The 21,566-nt window shown below is 47.0% G+C and overlaps 1 protein-coding gene across 4 annotated transcripts; it reads left to right on the top strand.

The window, feature by feature from the left end:
- Positions 1–5,205: 5,205 nt before the first annotated feature.
- COPRS (coordinator of PRMT5 and differentiation stimulator) lies at positions 5,206–12,605 on the top strand. 4 transcript variants are annotated; one of them, XM_055256208.2, is made up of 5 exons: positions 5,206–5,423; positions 7,664–7,730; positions 8,199–8,267; positions 11,440–11,658; positions 12,167–12,605. In XM_055256208.2, the coding sequence occupies exons 1-5, from the start codon at positions 5,325–5,327 to the stop codon at positions 12,334–12,336; spliced, it is 624 nt and encodes a 207-aa protein (XP_055112183.1). In that variant the 5' UTR covers positions 5,206–5,324; the 3' UTR covers positions 12,337–12,605. The 4 variants fall into 4 exon arrangements, with proteins under 4 accessions (XP_055112183.1, XP_055112185.1, XP_055112184.1 ...); XM_055256209.2 differs by lacking the exon at positions 5,206–5,423 and adding an exon at positions 5,519–5,776; XM_055256210.2 differs by lacking the exon at positions 8,199–8,267 and having other exon boundaries at positions 5,207–5,423.
- The last annotated feature ends 8,961 nt before the right edge of the window (positions 12,606–21,566 follow it).

The raw sequence follows: 21,566 nt of genomic DNA, 5'->3' as shown, positions 1-21,566 counted from the left end.
GCTGGGATTACAGGCGTGTGCCACCATGCCCAGCTAATGTTTGTATTTTTAGTAGAGACTGGGTTTCACTATGTTAGCCAGTCTGGTCTTGAATTCCTGACCTCAGGTGATCCACCCACCTCGGCCTCCCAAAGTGCTGGATTACAGGCCTGTGCCAGCGTGCCTGGCCTTATTTTATTACTATTATTATTATTATTTTTGAGATAGAGTCTTGCTCCATTGCCCGGGCTGGAGTGCAGTGGCACGATCATGGCTCACTGCAGTCTCAACCTCCTGGGATGAAGAGATCCTCTCGCCTCGGCCTCTTGATTAGCTGGGACTACCTGGCTAGGTTTTTTTTTTTTTCTCTTCGAGATGGAGTCTTGCTTTGTTGCCCAGGCTGGAGTGTGGTAGTGTGATCTCTGCTCACTGCAACCTCCACCTCCTGAGTTCATGTAATTCTCCTGCCTCAGCTTCCTGAGTAGCTGGCATTACAGACATGCACCACCATACCCGGATAGTTTTCGTATTCTTTTTTTTTTGATACGGAGTTTCTCTCTTCTTGCCGAGGCTGGAGCATAGTGGCGTGATCTCGGCTCACTGGAACTTCTGCCTCCCAGGTTCAAGCGATTCTCCTGCCTCAGCCTCCCGAGTAGCCGGGATTACAGGTGCCTGCCACCACGCCCAGCTAATTTTTTTGCATTTTTAGTAGAGACAGGGTTTCACCAGGTAGAGCAGGCTGGTCTCGAATTCCTGACCTCAGGTAATCTGCTCGCCTCAGCCTCCCAAAGTGCTGGGATTATAGCCGTGAGCCACTGCCCCCAGCCAGTTTTTGTATTTTTAGCAGTGATGGAGTTTCACCATGTTGGCCAGGCTGGTCTCGAATTCTTGACCTCAAGTAGTTATCCACCGGCCTCAGCCTCCCAAAGTGCTGGGATTACAGGTGTGAGCCACTGCGCCTGGCCCTGGCTCGCCTTTTGTACTTTTTTTTTTTTTTTTGAGACGGAGTCTTGCTCTGTCGCCCAGGCTGGAGTGCAGTGGCGTGATCTCCACTCACTGCAGGTTCTGCCTCCCTGGTTCTCGCCATTCTCCTGCCTCAGCCTCCCGAATAGCTGGGACTACAGGCGCCTGCCATCACGCCCAGCTAATTTTTTTGTATTTTTAGTAGAGATGATGTTTCACCGTGTTAGCCAGGATCGTCTCAATCTCCTGACCTCATGATCCGCCCACCTCAGCCTCCCAAAGTGCTGGGATTACAGGCGTGAGCCACCACACCCAGCCCCTTTTGTACTTTTTGTAGAGATGAGGTTTCACCATATTGCCCAGCGTGACCTCGAAGTACTGAGTTCAAGTGATCTGCCCACTTTGTCCTCCTAAAGTGTTAGGATTACAGGAGTGAGCCACTGCATCCAACCTATTATTTTAAAGAGAACTATTGTATGAATGATTTTTTCCTACTTTTCTATTTTGTACATTTAGCTGCATTTTAAAATCTTTAGGCTGGCCAGGCATGGTGACTCACGTCTGTATCCCAGCACTTTGGGAGGTCGAGGCAGGCGGTTCACTTGAGGTCGCAAAAGGTGGTTTGCTCTTACTCTTGAAGTTTGAGAGCAGCTTGACCAACATGGTGAAACCCCATCTCTACTAAAAATACAAAAAATTAGGCCGGGCGCAGTGGCTCACGCCTGTAATCCCAGCACTTTGGGAGGTCGAGGCGGGTGGATCATGAGGTCAAGAGATTGAGACTATCCTGGCCAACATGGTGAAACCCCGTCTCTAGTAAAAATACAAAAATTAGCTGGGCGTGGTGGCACGTGCCTGTATTTCTAGCTACTCGGGAGGCTGAGGCAGGAGAATTGCTTGAACCTGGGAGACGGAGGTTGCAGTGAGCTGAGATCATGCCATTGCACTCCAGCCTGGGTAAGAAGAGCGAAACTCCTCAAGGAAAAAAAAAAAGAGAAAGTACAGTTTTGTTGGTTTATTCTCATTATAAAAGATACGTGGTATGCATTTGTTCTGGAAAATATGGAAGAAATAGAATAGTGTGGTGAAAAGAAAGCATCCTGTCACTGGGAGAAGCTTTCAGTATAGGTTATTGTTACGTTTCACTTAGTATTGTTTTTCTGTGTCATTAAATAGCCTTAAAAACATTTAATGAATTCATAACATTACATTGTAAAAATGAGCCATAATATATTTTACTAATCCTCTGGTTGGACTGTCTTTTTTTTTTTTTTTTTTTTGAGATGGAGTCTTGCTCTGTCACCCAGGCTGGAGTGCAGTGGCTCCATCTCAACTCACTGCAACCTCCACCTCCTGGGTTCAAGTGGTTCTCCTGGCTCAGCCTCCTGAGCAGCTAGGTGGGACTACAGGCACCCGCCAGAATGCCCAGCTAATTTTTGTATTTTTAGTAGAGAGGGGGTTTCACCATATTGGCCAGGCTGGTTGCGAACTCCTGACCTCATGATCCACCCGCCTTGGCCTCCCAAAGTGTTGGGATTACAGGCGTGAGCCACTGAGCCTGGGCTGGACTGTCATTTCTAATTTTTTAAAAAATTAGATAAATGCTGTTGATGAAGATTCTTGTCAATCTTTGTTCACATCCCTGGCTATTTCCTTAGGAGATTGACATCTGACAGTGGAATTAGTGAATCAAAGGATACTGCTTTTAGAGAATATTGATATGTATTGCCAGTTTGCTCCTTCTTTCAAGCAATACATGAAAGTGTCAGTACCCTTACCTATACTGGTGTAATTATATTTTTTATTTTTACCATTTTATAGGTGAAATGTGATATATCGTTTTACCATACTTTTCTTTGATATTCATGAAGTTAGTGTATTTTGTTTCTCATCTTTTTACATCCTTAGACTATTTAAAAAATTTTTTTCTTACTAATTTATAAGAGTTAATTTTTTTTTTTTTAATTGGACAAGTTCTTGCTCTGTCACTTAGGCTAGAGTGCAGTGGTGTGATCATGGCTCACTACAGCCTTAACTTCTGGGCTCAAGAGATCCTCCCACTTCAGCCTCCTGAGTAGCTGGGACTACAGGTGCACACCACCATGCCTGGTTAATTTAAAATTTTTTTTGTAGAGACTGGTCTTGCTATGTTGGTCTCTTAAATGGTTGGGCTGAAGCAATCCTCCTACCTCAACCTCCCAAAGTGCTGGTATTACAGGCATGAGCCATTGTGCCTGGCCAGAGTTTTTAAAAAGATATTCAGAATATTAATCTCTTGTTTCTCATTTGTTGCAAACAATTTTACCCCCAGCCTTTTTGTGGCGATTTTTTTTTTTTTTTTTTGAGACAGAGTCTTGCTCTGTGGTCCAGGCTGGAGTGCAGTGGTGTGATCTTACTGCAACCTCTGCCTCCTGGGTTCAAGCAGTTCTTCCTGCCAAAGCCTCCCAAGTAGCTGGGATTATAGGCGCCCACATTTTGTGGCGATTTTTGATGCCCAGAGGTATTTTGTGTGTGTGTGTGTGTGATGTCTGTTTTTAAAATGCTTTGGAAGCTCTTCGTGGTGCTGAGAACAACTCTTTTTCCCCAAGCAGTTAATTTTGCCAACACTATTTGGCCAGTTATGTTTCTCTCTGCTGATTTGTGATGTTACCTTTATTATATATTAAATTTCTATGAGTATTAGAGTCTACTTTAGAACATTTTTATTTTAAGCTTTTGTACTGTTTTCTTTTTCTTTCTGTTTTTTTTTTTTTTTTTTTTTTTTTAAGACCAAGTCTCACTCTGTCGCCCAGGCTGGAGTGCCGTGGGGCAATCTCTGCTCACTGCAACCTCCGCCTCCTAGGTCAAGTGATTCTCCTGCCTCAGCCTCCCGAGTAGCTGGGATTATAGGTGTGCGCCACCATGCCTGGCTGATTTTTGTATTTTTAGTAGAGATGGGGTTTCACCATGTTGGCCAGGATAGCCTTGAACTGACCTCAAGTGATCCGCCTGCCTTGGCCTCCCAAAGTGCTGGTATTACAGGAGTGAGCCGCTGCGGCCAGCCCCTGTTTTCTTGTCATTTGTTTTAAAATAAGAAAAAAATTCCTTTTTTTCCTGTCCCTTAAGTCCTGGGATGTTTAACATTCTTAATCTTATTTGGCACTTTAATTTTACAAAAGAGATATGTGTCGTACATAGATAAGGGAGCAAAGAGGTAGTGGTAGTCTCCTTAACACAAGGCTATAAGGTGGTCACCTGGGGTCATCACATCCGTATATCTGATTGTCAATATTGCAGGTTATGAAAACACATCTAGCTAGTACACCTAGAGTTGCACTGTTAGTAGCTCCAAGGCACATGTAACAATTTAAATTTATTAGAATTACTCAATTTATTCACATTGGCCACATTTCAAGCGCTCAGTAGGTATATGGTTACTATATTGGACAGCACAGATAGTAGAACTTTTATTTCCACCATTAAAGAAGGTTCTATTGGACATTGCTGACCTAGAGGCAGTTAGCCTTGGGGATACTGACTCCTGTGTAGGAACATCTACATAATAGAACAAAAATAATATCGAATATTGTGTGTCAGTTTTATGCTAAATTTTTTCAAATGCCTTTTGTCTTGTACAAACAACACAGTCTTTGAGGGGGATGAAGGAAGAGGGCCTCATGTCCTGATGTTGACGTGATTAGCATGCCTTGAGCTGGTTTGTTATTAGAGGTTAGGCACTGGGGAAGGCAGGGAAGGCTGTCTTTCCAGTTGGGCTGTTCCCAGCTCAGGCCCTGCCTATCCCCAGAAGCCACCTTTCCAGGCAAAATGGGAAATAATTAGGTTGTCCAGTATCAGGCATTGAGCATGGAAATACAGGAATCCCGAATGTTCAGTATTATTATGAGTAAGGGTCGTGGCCTGTATTCTGTGTCCACTGCACATTGCAGTTTGTGTCTTAATCATCTATCCTGGTTTCTAATGGATTAACTTCAAAGACGATCACTGGCTCAAGGTGGAGGTCACTAGGTTGCTCATGTGTCTTACCCACGCAGGGTTTTGAAGCTGGAGCACACCCCGAGTGGCCGAGTAGGGTACGCTTGGCGTTTCACACGCAGCTAGTCGTCCAGCCTTAGGATATGCACCGGGAGGAGTTTCCAAAATCCGTCTCCGAGATTGTTTCAGATTTCGCGCTGGGAGGGAGGGGCGGGCTCCGCGAGGCCGCGCGCCCCGCCCCCTGCGCCGCCCCGCCCCCGCTTCCTCGTGACCCCCCGCGCCCCGCCCTCTTGGCCGGGACCCCCCACCAGGCTGATTGGCACCTCTGCGGCGGATCCTCCGGCGGGCAGCCGGGCCGGCGTGTCACGTGGCCCACGGCGTCCAGGGCGACAAGCCGCGGGCAGCAGGGCATGGACCTTCAGGCCACCGGGGTCCAGGCGCAGGGGGCCGCGGAGCCGTCTCGGGGCCCGCCGCTGCCTAGCGCGCGGGGGGCGCCCCCTAGCCCGGAGGTGAGCGCCGCGTGGGGGCCGGGAGCAACAACCAGCCGCAGCCTGGGGCGGGAAGTCGCGGGGCCGGGCTGGGCGGGGCGGGGCGGGGGCCGCGGGGCCGGGAAGCGCCTCTGGCCGGTCTCGGGCCGCCCCGCGACACGGAGAGCTGTTTGGGCTCGCTGCTCGAGCTGAAAACGGCCAGGCCGAGGGGCCGCGGGGCTGCGGGGCGGCGAAAGCCGAGGGCGTGGGTGGGCGCGCCGGGTCAGCAGGGAAGGCTGTCCGCCCGCTAGGCGCCGCTGCGTATTTGGTAAATGGGAGGTGACGCTGGTGACCGAGAGCCGGGGCCCGCTGCCAGGAGCCTGGGCGAGGGCCAGGTGAGGGCGGCGAGGAGAGGGACTTGACTTTACAGACCTGTGGACCTCTGTCCGTTGATGGGGATGCCCGCTAACCCTGAGCCCCAGATGTCACATGCGCGCTCCCCCTTCTCCTTACTGAAACCAAAAAGGCCCTGTTTGACGCAGGGTTTCCAGAAACTTGTTTTCCTGTACGCTAGACAGCTCCTGGTTTTCCCGAGAACGTTACAGACCGTTATTACGGTTATTACCTGCCCTCGTTTACCGTTAGTCCCGGCTAGGTGCTGAGCGGCTTGAAGGTAGGAACCCTCTGTTAGGGCTGTTTGCCCAGCCTAGCATAGTGCCTGGCACAGGAGATAGACATACCGACTGGATGAATGATGCCTCAGAGATGGTACTTAGCCAAAGTAAGATATGAAAAATGCAGCCACACTTATAAAGAAAATTACTTTGGAGTGCAGAATAGAATGGGACTAATTTTGTCAGGGCATAGCAGGAAAGGATCAAGGTGAGAGGCTGGTGGTGTCTGCAGAGGCGTGGAGATGAGAAAGTGCAGGGCACATGGCCTGGAGTTGGGTCTCAGAGCATGCAGAGAGCTATGCTCAACAGGTTGATGGGAGTGGGAGAAGAGGGGACGTGCGAATGCCATGGCTTAATTTTGTGCTCTCTCAGTGGAGGGCTGTTGAAGGTTTTGAGCAGAGTAGTGATTAATTCTGTAAGGCTGAGCCAGATGGCTGGTTGGAAGGTGGTTAGGAGGCTGTGGCAGTGGTTTAGGGAAAGGTCTGACTTCTCCTTGGGTGGCAGTGACCAGAGGTTGTCACTAACTACAGGGAGTGGAATTGAATTATTAAACCCAGACATGACTAGGTAATGAATGCTGATTGGAGCAGGTGCCTAGTGCAATTTAGATGTAGCAGAAAAGATGAATTTAAATTCAAGAAATGTTACATTCTTGCCACATGCCAGGTTTTTTCGTAAATGGTATCATAAGTCCCCTGCAGGGTCAGAACAGTCACCCCCAATTTCTGAAGAAGAAAACTCAGGCACGGTAATTGAAGTGATGTGTTCAAGGTCACACTCTGAATGGATGGCAGAGCTGGGATCAAAATCAGGTCTTTTATGCAGGCAGGGAACATTTCGTGATTCATTAGAAAGAGGTCTTGGAGGTCATAGGGTTTCAGGAACTTCTGAGTGATGGGAGCAGAGAAGCATTTTGTTGGCTGTGCGGGAAGATTTTCAGTTAGATTAGAAATAATGCCTTCAGTGCTCAGCATTGCAGAGGAACTATAAAGCTTCCCCCACCTCAATGTGTCAGTGAGGAAACAGAGAATTTGATAGAGTTGTTTACTAGCTATAAAGTTGTTAAGTAACTGAAAAGGGAAAACGTGTACCTGGCGGTGGCAACCGCAGGGAACAGCTACCAACCTATGGCTGAAGGAACAAAGAGATGAAGTTGATTAAAATTTAGAAGCTTAGGGAAAAGGCTCTGCAGAGCTGAAATTCCAACCTTTAAGGAGAAGGCACTGCCCCAGCTGATGGTAGGGGGTCTCTGAGCTTGGAGGAGAGTCCTGAGACCCAGACCTCTAAAGAGAAGGTGCAGTGATAAGGCTGGCTCTGCAAGAGTTCGCAGAACTGTATACTGGATTCTGTGGCTGCTATAGGAAGGCATTCCTGCTGCCACGGTGAAGTGTCATGAGGTGATGCCTACATGAATAGGAAGGAACAAGGCCCATCTCCCTCCAGCCTTGCTTAGTTTAACAGGGCAAAGCAGAAATGTGGGTGGAAGAGTCCCAGCCCTGCATCACCAAGGGGAGTATGGAAAGAGTGGGTGGGGTTGAGATGCAATAGCTGAATACTGGGCATACCCCAGATACCCAAGTCCTTGGTAATCATTTCTTCTTCCTGCAGGCTGGCTTTGCTACAGCTGACCACTCCGGTCAGGAGAGAGAGACTGAGAAGGCTGTGGATCAACTAGGCAAGTAGATGGTAGAGACGGAAATTGGGGAGACCAAGGATGTGAGGAGAGGAATAGTCCCTCTGTCTCATTTACCTTCTCTTTTAGCCAGTCCTCTCTGCTGCTTAGTGGCCTTCTCTGCCAAGGGTTGAACAGTACCCTCCTTTGGAAGCCTTGCTTGGAGCTTCCTTAAGGGAAGTCCTGGACTTTTCTTATGTTCAAACTCATCCTTCTACTGAGAGTAACAGCTTGAAACGGTGAAAATAGTACAGCAGTCTCCCCTTATTCCTAGGGGATACATTCTAAGACCCCCCCAGTGGATGCCTGAAACTGCTTTTTTTCCCCATATATACTATTTCTGATATAGTTTAACTTATAAATTATGCATATGTGATTAATAACAATATTAATATAGAACAATTATGCCAATATACCGAAAGTTATGTGAATGTGTTCTCTCTCAAAATATCTTTTTTTTTTTTGAAACAGAGTCTCGCTCTGTCACCAGGCTGGAGTACAGTGGCATGATGTCAGCTCACCGCAACCTCCGCTTCCCAGGTTAGAGCAATTCTCCTGCCTCAGCCTCCCGAGTAGCTGGAAATACAGGCATGTGCCACCACGCCCAGCTAACTTGTATTTTTAGTAGCTACGGGGTTTCACTATGTTGGCCAGGCTGGTCTCGAACTCCTGATCTCAAGTGATCTGCCCACCTAGGCCTCCCAAAGTGCTGGGATTACAGGCATGAGCCACTGTGCCCAGCCCCCTGCCTTTTTTTTTTTTTTTTGAGAGGGAGTTTTGCTCTTGTTGCCCAGGCTGGAGTGCGATGGCACAATCTTGGCTCACTGCAACCTCTGCCTCCTGGATTCAAGCATTCTCCTACTTCAGCCTCCCAAGTAGCTGGATTACAGGCATATGCCACCATGCCCGGCTAATTTTTCTATTTTTAGTAGAGATGGGGTTTCACCATGTTGGCCAGGCTGGTCTTGAACTCCTGACCTCACGTGATCCGTCTGCCTCAGCCTCTCAAAGTGCTGGGATTACAGGTGTGAGCTACCATGCTTGTCCCCTTTTTTTCTTTTTCTTTTTTTTTTGAGATGGAGTCTCACTCTGTCACCCAGGCTGGAGTGCAGTATCGCAATCTTGGCTCACTGCAACCTCCATCTCCCAGGTTCAAGTGATTCTCGTGCCTCAGCCTCCTGAGTAGCTGGGATTACAGGTGTGCACCATAATCGCCTGGCTAATTTTTGTATTTATTTATTTATTTATTTTTTGAGATGGAATCTCGCTGTCTCCCAGGCAGTGGCACTATCTTGGCTCACTGCAAGCTCTGCCTCCCGGGTTCATGCCATTCTCCTGCCTCAGCCTCCTGAGTAGCTGGGACCACAGGCACCCGCCACCACGCCTGGCTAATTTTTTGTGTTTTTAGTAGAGACAGGATTTCACCGTGTTAGTCAGGATGGTCTTGATCTCCTGACCTCGTGATCTGCCCTCCTCAGCCACCCAAAGTGCTGGGATTACAGGCGTGAGCCACTGCTCCCGGCCTAGTTTTTGTATTTTTAGTGGAGAGGGGCTTTCACCATGTTGGCCCGGCTGTTCTCGAACTCCTGACCTCAAGTGATCCGCCCACCTCGGCCTCCCAACGTGCTGGGATTACAGGCGTGAGCCACCGTGCCTGGCCTTTTTTTTTTCTTTTAAAGTAACTCTCACCACAACGCTATCTTCATTTTATAGATGTGGAAATTGAGGCACAGAATAGTTAAATAAAAACAATTTAAAAATTGTGGTAACAGATACATAACATAAATTTACCATTTAACCATTTTAACGCATATAATTCAGTGGCCTTTTAGCACAATGGCAGTGTTGTGCAACCATCACCACTACCTAGTTCCAGAATCTTTTCATCACCCTAAAAGGAAACTCTGTGCTCACCAAGTAGTCATTCTCCATTCCTTCCTTCCCTGAGCTCTTACAACCACTAATTTGCTTTCTGTCTCTGTGGGTTTATCTGTTCTGGATAGGCAAATGTGAGTTGCCTGTAAATGGAATCATAACAATATGTGACCTTTTGTGTCTGGCTTCTTCCACTTAGCGTATTTTCAAGGTGCATCCATGCCGTAGCATGTATCAGCACTGCATTCCTTTTTATGGCTGAATAATTCCATCATATGCATATACCACATTTTGTTTTTCCGTTCATCCATTGATGGACATTTGATGTTGTGTCTACCTTTTGGTGATTGTAAATAGTGCTGCTGTGAGTATCCTTGTTTTATTTAAACACCTGTTTTCAGTTCTTTTGGGTATATGTTTAGGACTGGGATTGCTGGGTCATATGGTAATTCTATATTTATGTTATGGAACTAGTTAAGTAAATTTCAGCTCAGTCACACTTTTTTTTTGTTTGGAGACAGGGTCTCACTCTGTGCAATGGCACGATCTTGGCTCAGTGCAGCCTCCGCCTTCCAGGCTCAAGCGATCCTCCCACCTCAGCCTCCTGAGTAGCTGGGATTACGGGTGCATGCCACTGCACCCAGCTGAATTTTTTGTAGAGACAGGGTTTTGCCACATTGTTCAGGCTGGTCTTGAACTTCTGAGCTCAAGCAGTCCGCCCACCTCGGCCTCCCAAAGTGCTAGGTTTACAGGGGTGAGCTACTGCGCCCGGCCCAGTCCCATGTTTAGTAATTGACAAAACAGGGATTTGAAACCAGGCAGTCTGGCTTTAGACTCCTTGCTCTGAACTATCACTTTATTGCTTATCACTGTTACTGTTATTCCAGTATTAAGAGCATGGCTGTTTGAGGCTGATTGCCTTCTCTCCTGGGACCTGGCATCACCAAAGCACTATGTGCTCGGAAATCCATTAGCTTTCCCCAGTCTTTCCTCCATTATTGTGAGGCCTTTTGAAAATGTACCTTCCGGCCTCCCTGATCTCAGAGGGAGGCACTAGGTGCTGCCCATTGTGACTAGATGGGCTCTGGTCTTCTGCCTGCAGTGCCCCTGTTTCCCTTTGTCCCTGTGCTCACCTCTAACATGCTCTTTGAGGCTGAAGGGAGGAATAAAAGAGCAAAAACAACCGGGCACAGTGGCTCACGCCTGTAATCCCAGCACTTTGGGAGGCCGAGGCAGGCAGATCACAAGGTCAGGAGTTCAAGACCAGCCTGGCCAAGATGGTGAAACCCCATCTCTACTAAATATACAAAAAAATTAGCTGGGCGCGGTGGCAGGCGCCTGTAATCCCAGCTGCTCAGGAGGCTGAGGCAGAGAATTGCTTGAACCTGGGAGGTAGAGGTTGCAGTGAGCCAAGATGGCGCCATTGCATTCCAGCCTGGGCAACAGAGCGAGACTCTGTCTCAAAAGAAAAAAAAAAAAAAAAAGAGCAAAAACTTAATTCAGGCTTGTATGGTGAAAGCGTATTATTTATCAGAGGCCCTTTGCCTCAATGACATACAAACCACCTGAAAATGTTAACTGTCCCTAGCTCTCTTTGTAAATTAAAGGACCTGGCACATAATGCCTTGTATAAGACAAAACATCTTATTGAAAATAAATTATCAGGTCTTTTAAAAACATACAAAGAAGTGCATTTTAAAAAAAGTGCTCAAGTGGCTAAAGAAGACTCTGTGCACTTATTTTACTACCTTCATAATAAGTCTGCCCCAAATTTACTGAGCACACAGCAGGTCCTCTTTGGTTTGTCACTAAGGCCATCTTCTCTCTGTCGATTTAGCCCGTGGAGCACAGAGCATCCCTAATGACAGTCCTGCCCGGGGTGAGGGCACCCATTCTGAAGAGGAAGGCTTTGCCATGGATGAGGAGGACTCTGATGGAGAACTGAATACCTGGGAGCTGTCAGAAGGGACAAACTGTCCACCCAAGGAACAGCCTGGCAATCTTTTTAATGAGGACTGGGACTTGGAGTTGAAAGCAGATCAAGGGAGTCCATATGGTAGGTGTGGAGTCTCTGAGGGTCCTGAACCAGGCCTTCTCAGACACACCTGTCAGACTAGCCCTGAAGGCAGACAGTTTGGAACAGGGGTCCACATCTATGAGCTTAGGCTGGTATCTGTTACAGGTCTCCAATTTCTGTAACACCTTCTCTTTTATATTCAAAAAATCCAAATTTTGCATTTGACTCCATAATGTATCACTGTTTTAACGTCAAAACTGTTACTCTGCAAAAATCTCTGCTATGAATTGAGCAGCTGCAGATAGAAGTGCTGTGTTATCCAGTTTGCTTCCTCTTCACTGCTAAGAACCCTTGTGTGAGAAGCACAACTTCTCAGTTGTTCAGAATGAACGCATTTATAATTCTTCAGGAAAGGAGAACAGTGTGTGTTTTTAAACAAAATAAGTGCAAGGATCTGTCCCCTAGACATACTTTTTTGGCTGTCCGTTTTTACCTTCCTTCCTTCCCTCCTTCCTTCCCTTAATCTGTCTTTTAAAACTGCCTGCAGATGCTGACGACATCCAGGAGAGCATTTCTCAAGAGCTCAAACCTTGGGTGTGCTGTGCCCCACAAGGAGACATGATCTATGACCCCAGCTGGCACCATCCGCCTCCACTGGTACCCTATTATTCCAAAATGGTCTTTGAAACAGGACAGTTTGACGATGCTGAAGATTGAGTGTGGAGCTTTCTGCCTTGTAGGTGGGCGGGCCTCCACGTCAGGATGTCTTTTCCTGTCTTGGAGGTGAAAAGTCGTATCTGAGAAAATGTTTGCAGTGACCCCTAGTCTGGGGTACACAGACCAGTGTTCCTTATTGAACAGTGTTCAATAAGGCCCCGTTGTTCTCGCCAGTCTGTTGTTGTTCTGAATGGGCTCCTCCTTGAAATGTGTGTGTGTTTGTGTCAAGAGGAGTTGTGTTCTTTGTAAATAAAGGTTAAAAAAAGAAACCAGTATGCTTCATCTGCTTTTTTCCCATGTATTTATTTATGGAGATAGTCTTACTGTGTCACTCAGGCTGGAGTGCAGCAGCACGAACTTGGCTCATTGGAACCTCCACCCCCTGGGTTTAAGCGATTTTTGTGCCTCAGCCTCCTGAGTAGCTGGGACTATAGGTGCCTGCCACCACATCTGGCTCATTTTTTGTATTTTTAGTAGAGACGAGATTTCACCACATTGGCCAGGCCGTTCTCGAATTCCTGGCCTCAAGTGATCCACCCGCCTTGGCCTCCCAAAGTGCTGGGATTACAGGCGTGAGCCACCGTGCCCAGCCTTCACTACTTCGTTTAAAGTCCCTGAATGATATTTTAAAGATTAAAACGCTTGGAGGCTTAAAACTACTCTGTGAAAGAAAAAAAATTTTAGTTTTGCTTCTGTAGATCTAGCACTGTTGACCAAGGATTGGAATCCAGGAGACACTGGTGATTTTGTAGCTGATTGTTTTCCTGTTGATAGAAAATGGAACATTTACTTAGTTAACAGGCTTTTCCCTAGGCCAAAAACTAAATGGGAAATTAGTTAAACCAGCAATTGCATAATCCTTAATTGACACTAAACTCGGTTTTCCATTTAATATTTTAATCCTTACAATTACTTACATGAAGTCACTTTTAAAAATTTACCTCATTTTGGCCGGGTGCGGTGGCTCACACCTGTAATCATAGCACTTTGGGAGGCTGAGGTGGGCAGATCGCCTGAGGTCAGGAGTTCAAGACTAGCTGGCCAACATGGAGAAACCCTGTCTCTACTAAACAAAAATTAGCCGGGTGTCATGGTGCACACCTGTAATCCCAACTACTCGGGAGGCTGAGGCAGGAGAATTGCTTGAACCCGGGAGGCAGAGGTTGCGGTGAGCCGAGATCACGCCATTGCACTCCAGCCTGGGCAACAAGAGTGAAACTCTCTCAGTAAAAAACAAACAAAAAAAAACAACAAAAAACTTTACCTCATTTTAGAGATGAGGAATGCAAGACTCAAAATGTTTTGACCAGGCTGGGTGTGGTGGCTCACGCCTGTAATCCCAGCACTTTGGGAGGCTGAGGCGGGCAGATCACCTGAGGTCAGAAGTTCGAGACCAGCCTGGCTAACATGGTGAAACCCTGTCTCTACTAAAAATACAAAAATTAGCTGGGCACGGTGGCGTGTGCCTGTAATCCCAGTTACTTTGGAGGCTAAGGCAGGAGAATAGCTTGAACCTGGGAGGCAGAGGTTGCAATGAGCCAAGATCATGCCACCGCACTCCAGCCTGGGCAACAGGGCGAGACTCCATCTCAAAAAAAAAAAAAAATGTTTTGACCTCTTCAAGATCACACAGAGTGGCAGAACTAGGACCTAGGCGCACATGTGACTCTGAGGTCCATTCTTGGCCCTGCATGTATGAGAAGATAGCAACACCATCTGGGGTCACGCCTTGGCAGGTCTGGGATCCACTAGAGTAAGTCACCTTGGTGTCTGACGGGCTCAGGGGTTGTTTCTTCCTGCCTCCTTATTGAAGCTGACACAAGAAAAGCTTTCAGATGTGAAATTTTAGTATACTCTATAGCAGTTAATTGAGCGTTTAACCATTTAAACTTTTTCAAAGGCCCCACAAGGTGTATGAACAAGGCAGAACCTTGTGAGGGAATGCAGTGGCTTTGGCGGTGAGGGGAGTCGTGGCCAAGGCTGTCGGAGGGAGGAAAAAAATGCCCCTTCCACTATCTTTGCTAAAAGGGCAGTTGTAGATCATATCACCACACCCTCCTTTCTTCCTCCTCCCAAGGTCATAGATGATGAGACCATGAGTACGTCTGGCATGAAAAGGTAAACTTGAGAAACAGCCAAGAGATATTAGGGGCTTGAGGAGAATGGCAGAATTGCTGAAATGGAAATGTCATGTTATTGAAAGGTTGTGTTGGCCCATGTGTGAGCGGGAGTTATGAGGCAGCTGAAACTGTGAGTAAAGGCGGAAGTTGTGAGTTGGGGTATTACATATACAGGGGAGCGGAAGGGAGAGAAGAAAAAAATAGTATGAAGAGCATATGTGCATGAGTAGCTAAGCAAAGAAAATTCATACAATGTTGCTGCTGTGATCCATGGAGGAGTTGTCAATCTAGGCCTCAGTTTTGCTATTTATTTATTTATTTATGAGACGGAGTCTCACTCTGTCGCCCAGCCTGGAGTGCAGTGGCATGGTCTCGGCTCACTGCAAGCTCTGCCTCCCGGGTTCACGCCATTCTCCTGCCTCAGCCTCCCAAGTAGCTGGGACTACAGGGGCCCACAACCATGCCCAGCTAATTTTTTGTATTTTTAGTAGAGATGGGGTTTCACCATGTTAGCCAGGATGGTCTCGATCTCCTGACCTCGTGATCCACCCGCCTCAGCCTCCCAAAGTGCTGGAATCACAGGTGTGAGCCACTGCGCCCGGCCATTTATTTATTTATTTAGAGATGGAGTTTCACTTTTGTTGCCCAGGCTGGAGTGCAGTGGCACTATCTCGGCTCACTGCAACCTCCGCCTTCTGGGTTCAAGTGATTCTCCTGCCTCAGCCTCCCAAATATCTGGGATTACAGGCATCCATCACCACACCCAGCTAATTTTTGTATTTTTAGTAGAGATGGGGTTTCACTATGTTGGCCAGGGTGGTCTTGAACTCCTGACCTCAGGTGATCCGCCTGCCTCAGCCTCCCAAAGTATTGGGATTACAGGCATGAGCCACTGTGCCTGGCCCAATTGTTCTAATTTGAATATTATTCTGGTGCCCTACCACTGGGTGATTCGATCAAGAGAAAGAAGATGTAGAGTACTGGTTATCTCAAGGGGATGAAGTGGGAGTAAGAAAAAAAAAGTGAAATGGAAAAATACTAATGATATAAGACGTGAAAAGGTGGACTCTCAAACTACTTTCATAATATTGCATGTATGAAATAGTTGCATGTATATGTATAAAGATTAGAAGGTAAGATGGAGAAGTGGAAACAATTTGATTAGATAATGGAAGTGTAAACAATTTTGCTTTTACATTTTTGTTATTTTAAGATTTTGCAATTAGGTATTATTTTTAAACCTTTCAACAGTTTTTGGGGAACAGGTGGTGTTTGGTTACATAGATAAGTTCTTTAGTCGTGATTTCTGAGATTTTGGTGCACCCATCACCAAGCAGTGTACACCCTACCCAATGTGTAGTCTCTTATCCCTCACCCCCCTGCAGTTAGGTATTTAAACAAGACCTTATTCTTTTTTTTTTTTTTTTTTTTTGAGACAGGTTCTTGCTCTGTTGCCCAGGCTGGAGTGCAGTGGCGTGATCTTGGCAGCTCACTGCAACCTCCGCCTCTTGGGTTCAAGTAATTCTCCTGCCTCAGCCTCCCAAGTAGCTGGGATTACAGGCATGTGCCACCAAACCCGGCTCATTTTTGTATTCTTAGTAGATATGGGGTTTCACCACGTTGGCCAGGTTGGTCTCGAACTCCTGACCTCATATGATCTGCCCACCTCGACCTCCCAAAGTGCTGATATTACAGGAGTGAGCCACCATGCCCGGCCAAGACCTTAGTTGTAAGTGTCCTCTGCCTAGGCTTCCCTGTTCTCGCTGACAAACATCACAATACTTACCTTATTCTACTGTGATCATTGGCTCATGGGTCTGCCTCCCTCTTTTGGCCAAGAGCTCTTTGAGGGCAGGACTATGACTTACTCGACATCCCTGTTTCACATATGCTGGGCATGGGGCCCAGCATGAAAATGTTCAGTGAATATCGCCATAAATTCATTTACCTTTAGTAATGGTGCAGTATTTGCCTTGACTGTATTTAGGGTTGCCTGATAACATCCCAGGCTGGTGATGAAAAAATAACAAGGTATTTGAAGAACCTTTAAAAAGTCTTTGTGTTAAATCAGATTTGCATTTAATTATAATTCCTTATCTATTAACTTACTTTTTTTTTTTTCTTGAGACCGAGTCTCATTCTGTTGCCCAGGCTGGAGTGCAGTGGTATGATCTTGGCTCACTGCAACCTCCGCCTCTCAGGTTCAAGCAATTCTCTGCCTCAGCCTCCTGAGTAGCTGGGATTACAGGCGCCTGCCACTATGCCCAGCTAATTTTTTGTATTTTTGGTAGAGACAGGGTGTCACCATCTTGGCCAGGCTGGTCTTGAACTCCTGACCACATGAACTACCCGCCTTGGCCTCCCAAAGTGCTGGGATTACAGGCGAGAGCCACCACACCTGGCCTAATTTACTATTTTTAAAAACAGTGTACGGGAATATAATGGAGAGAAATGTCCAGAAGCGGTGTGTTTGCAACTGTGCTTTAATCTGAAAGCCTCCAGTCAGTGACCAAGAAAATTTTTTTCTCTGAAAACTAGTGTATGTATGACAAGACAAACGAGTTTGTTATGCAAAGTATGGCCGGGCGTGGTGGCTCACCCTTGTAATCCCAGCACTTTGGGAGGCCGAGGCGGGTGGATCTCCTGAGCCCAGGAGTTTGAGACCAGCCTAGGCAACATGGTGAAACCCCATCTCTACCAAAAATACAGAAGAAAAAAAAAAATCAGCTGGGCATGGTGGTGCATACCTGTAGTCCCAGCTACTTGGGAGGCTGAGGTGGGAGGATCTCTTGAGCCCAGGAGGCAGAGGTTGTAGTGAGACGAGGTCGTGCCACTGCACTCCAGCCTGGGTGACAGAATGAGCTCTCATCTCAAAAAAAAAAAAAAAAAAACAACGAAAACCCAAACCAAAGTATTTATTTGATAAACAACAAATCATGATTATTAAAAAAATCAATAAAAAGGAAATATCACAGTAATTTCTAACCAGTGTCGTATATCGAAGAATTGTAATTTTAGGTACTCAATAAAATGAAAAAGAAATCTTTTATTTATCTGAACCTCTACTGAGCTGAGAAGTCTCAATCTGAGAATTGGGGAAAACATAGACGTTGCTTAGTTTGGCCTTGTGCCATCTGCAGAAATCCTCTGTGCCTACTTCTAGTCGCAGGGATCTCACTACCTCAGAAGGATCCCCTTCGTTAGCCCCTGTGTTAGCCCCTGGCTAGTGTTGTTTGTTAGAAAAGTCTTCAGTGTAGGCCAGGTGCAGTGGCTGACGCCCGTAATCCTAGCACTTTGGAAGGCTGAGGCGGGTGGATCACCTGAGGTCAGGAATTCGAGACTAGCCTGGCCAACATGGCAAAAACCCATCTCTACTAAAAATACAAAAATTAACCTGGCACGGTGGCGCACACCTGTAATCCCAGCTACTAGGAAGGCTGAGACGTGAGAATCGCTTGAACCTGGGAGGCGGAGGTTGCAGTGAGCCGAGATCTCACCACTGCACTCTGGCCTAGGTGACACAGCCAGACTCTGTCTCAAAAAAAAGAAAAAAAAAAGGAAAGTCCTCAGTGTCCTGAGCTGAAATCTACCCATTTAGTCCTGGTCTGCTCTGTGGTCTGACACTCTTTCGAATATTGGAAATTAACCATCTTATCCTCCCTCTAGCTTTTTGTTTTCCAGGTTAAACAGTCAACAGGCAGTTGCATATACGTGTGTAGAATCAGAGGGAGAGGGATACTGGAGGTGTGAATTTGGGAATTGTCGAGGTCTCAGTAGGTGTTAGAGCATTGAGAGAGGTTGAGGGTGTTCAGTGAGGGCACACGGAGACAGAAGGGGGTCGAGGACAGAACTTTGGGGAGCAATGGCAGTGAAAAGGTAGGTGGAAGGATCTGGCCACAAAGGCAGGCTGTGGCAGCGGAGGAGAAGGAAGACCAGGTGAGTGAAGGTGCCTTTCAAGCCAAATCTAATAATAATAAGGTTTTTAAGGAAGAGGGAGTGGCCATCTTTGATAGAGACAGGCCAAGTAAGATGAAGGCTAAAAGGGCTATTTTGGGATGCGGAAATTAGGAAGTGCTCACATGATGTCATGACTGGGGAGGGGAACAGGCACATTGTGGGCTGAAACGGGGTATGTGTGGCCACCTGAGCTGCTGCCTTTGTCATCATTGCTTCTCTTGACTGGGAAAATGGTGACTTCTGGCCAGCTCCTCTCAGAATGTCAGACTGAGAAGAGACAGTGATGGGAGAGAAAAGGAAGGAACAGGGGAAGGACAAAGGTCGACAGAGGCTGTTGAGAAATACAGGTACTAAGGGCCTGTTAGGAGGAACAAAAGAGTAACTTTTACTCTGACTTTTCTTTCAAACAATATCGTTCATCAAGAAAGAAACCACAACTGACCACAGCCAAAATCTTGAGTGATGGGAGAGGGTATGTGTGTGGATCAAGTGTCTGGGTGATTGTTTGAGATGTGTGTTTGCTTTCCCTCCTTCATTCTCCTCTCCATGCAAGCAGTCAGTTGGCTCTCTGTCATTGCCTGAGTGGAGTTATACGGCAGAGTCTAAAGGAGCCAAGAAATCTTTCTGGCTTTTGTTTTACAAAATGGATTTACTGATTTGTTTTTTGGTATGGAGGCAAAGGGGTTTTGGGCCAACAGACTGTGCATCTTGAAGAAATCTGGAAGAAAAGAATTTTCCCCAGGACACCCCCACCCCCAACAAAAAAAATAGCTTAGGTTGTGAGATATGGTAGAGAAGAGAGAAGAGAAAGAGATGGGGGGGATGCTAAGGGCAGGTAGAACAGGAGCGCTGCTTCTTGGAGTGTCCCTGGGGAGCTAGGTCCTCAGAGAGTGATAGATGTTAGTGCTTGTAGGCAGTTGGGACTGTCTTGTAATGCCCAGGCCTTGGCTGGGTGCGGTGGCTCACGCCTGTAATCCCAGCACTTTGGGAGGCTGAGGCGGGTGGATCACTTGAGGTCAGGAGTTCAAGATCAGCCTGGCTAGCATGGCGAAACCCTGTTTCTACTACAAATACAGAAATTAGCTGGGTGTGGTGGTGGGTGCCTGTAATCCCAGCTACTCGGGAGGCTGAGGCAGGAGAAATGTTTGAACCCAGAAGGCAAAGTTTGCAGTGAGCAGTGAGCTGAGATCACACCACTGCACTCCAGCCTGGATGACAGAACAAGGCTCTGTTTCAAAAAAAAAAAAAAAAAAAAGATACGCTAAGCATTCTGAGAAGCTGATGGACCCAGAGGGTCCAGGGAAGACTTCTAAAGACGGACAGTGGATGACCTGATGCCCACCCCCACTTGCCTCCCTGGCATAACTCCAAGTAAGTGAGGAGAACCCAGAAGGCCTGGATGGAAGCTCAGGGTCAGAAATTAGGATAGTTAGAAGGACAGAATTGTTTCTTGTGAACCCCCAAGATGCAATAAATGCCAAGTTGCAGAAGCCTAGGCATGAGTGTTATAGCTGGGGTCCTGGGGGCATCATCAACTAGGTCAAGATGATGTATTTGAGGTATCATCACTGGTTAATACCAGAGTGCTAATAATTTTTGTTTTTTCTATTTTGATGAAAACCTTGCAATTTTTGTACTGTAGTGGAACCAACAGGATTGTGCTGTTCACAGTTTGTATAAGTAGTTTTATGGTTTTTTTTTTTTTTTTTTTTTTTTTTTTTTTTTGAGACAGAGTCTCCCTCTGTTGCCCAGGCTAGAGTGCAGTGGTGGGTTCTCAGCTCAATGCAACCTCTGCCTCCCAGGTTCAAGCGATTCTCCTGCCTCAGCCTCTCAAGTAGCTGGGACTACAGGTGCCCCCCCACCACACCCGGCTAATTTTTGTATTTTTAGTAGAGACGGGGTTTTACCTTATCAGCCAGGCTGGTCTTGAACTCCTGACCTCAGGCGATCTGCCCGCCTCGGCCTCCCAAAGTGCTGGGATTACAGGCGTGAGCCACCGCACCCAGCCAATTTTTGTATTTTTAGTAGAGCCTGGGTTTTGCCATGTTGGCCAAGCTGGTCTTGAACTCCTGGCCTCAGGTGATCTGCCCGCCTTGGCCTCCCAAAGTGCTGGGATTACAGGCGTAAGCCACTGCATCCCACCAATTTTATGTGTTTTGGATGGCTCCCACTTGTTTCTGTTTTATGGCTTTTTTCCTTTTGGGAAATTCTGGGGCAATGTAGCCCTTCATCCCAGCCCCAGCTTAGCTTGGTGCTGTGTTTCCAGTAGGGTTGGTGGTCATAAGACCTCCGGAGGGTATGATGGGCAGTGCTTCCCCAAGTTTTACTCTCCATACTTGTGTGCCTGGGCTAAGATGGGCCTTTCCAGAGAGGCTTTCTTTGCCTTCTCACAAGCAGACTGTGTAGAGGCTGCAGAGACCAGGCTCTCTGTGTCCAGAAGCAACTGGCTGGATTCAACAAAGCCCTGCTGCCTTGAGGAAATCTGAGACTGTCTCCTTGGGAGATGGAATTAAACTCATGGGCTAAGTAAATATCTTGGCGCTGCACTGCCCTTGGTTTTCCGGAGTTTGCATTCTTGGGCCCAACTTTTCACAGGATGGTTGGAATATGGAGAAAGAGAAAAAATAACCCTGGCTGTGGTCCATCTGGATTCTGCCTCCTAGTTTTCCCAGAACAGATTTTCCACCCAAATAAATGAGAATGATGGGATGGAGGACTGATTTTTTTTTGCCCAGAGGTTGCATTGTGTGTGTGTATGTGTGTGTGTGCACTCCTGAGTGTGGCAGGCCAAGGAGGAGAACCATCGGGTGGAGGGAAGAGAAGTTGGAGGGTGGAATAGGAGGCAGGAGGCAGGGCTGGCTCCCACGTTGTTGACTTAGCAAGTCTGGCTGCAAAGCCAAGGCCCTTGGAAAGAATGGCCTCCCTGCTTTGGGCAGTTTTCCAGGACTGAGCTAGATCCTGCCTTGTTTATGGGCAGGACAGTTCAGTTGGATTCCTGCGCACCAAGGTTTGGGGAATGTCACCAGGATCTGCCCTTTGTGATGGCCCATGGAGTAAAGTATGACCATGGTTTTAAAAGAAGATACTTCCTCCCACCTCACAGGGTTTCTAGTCCTTCTCGCCTTTGAGTCAGAAAGAGAAATTTCCCCCGGA

Source organism: Symphalangus syndactylus, chromosome 20, assembly GCF_028878055.3.
Source record: "Symphalangus syndactylus isolate Jambi chromosome 20, NHGRI_mSymSyn1-v2.1_pri, whole genome shotgun sequence".
Taxonomy (NCBI): domain Eukaryota; kingdom Metazoa; phylum Chordata; class Mammalia; order Primates; family Hylobatidae; genus Symphalangus; species Symphalangus syndactylus.
Note: the sequence above shows the minus strand (reverse complement) of the source record. Positions and strands in the feature narration are given on the sequence as shown.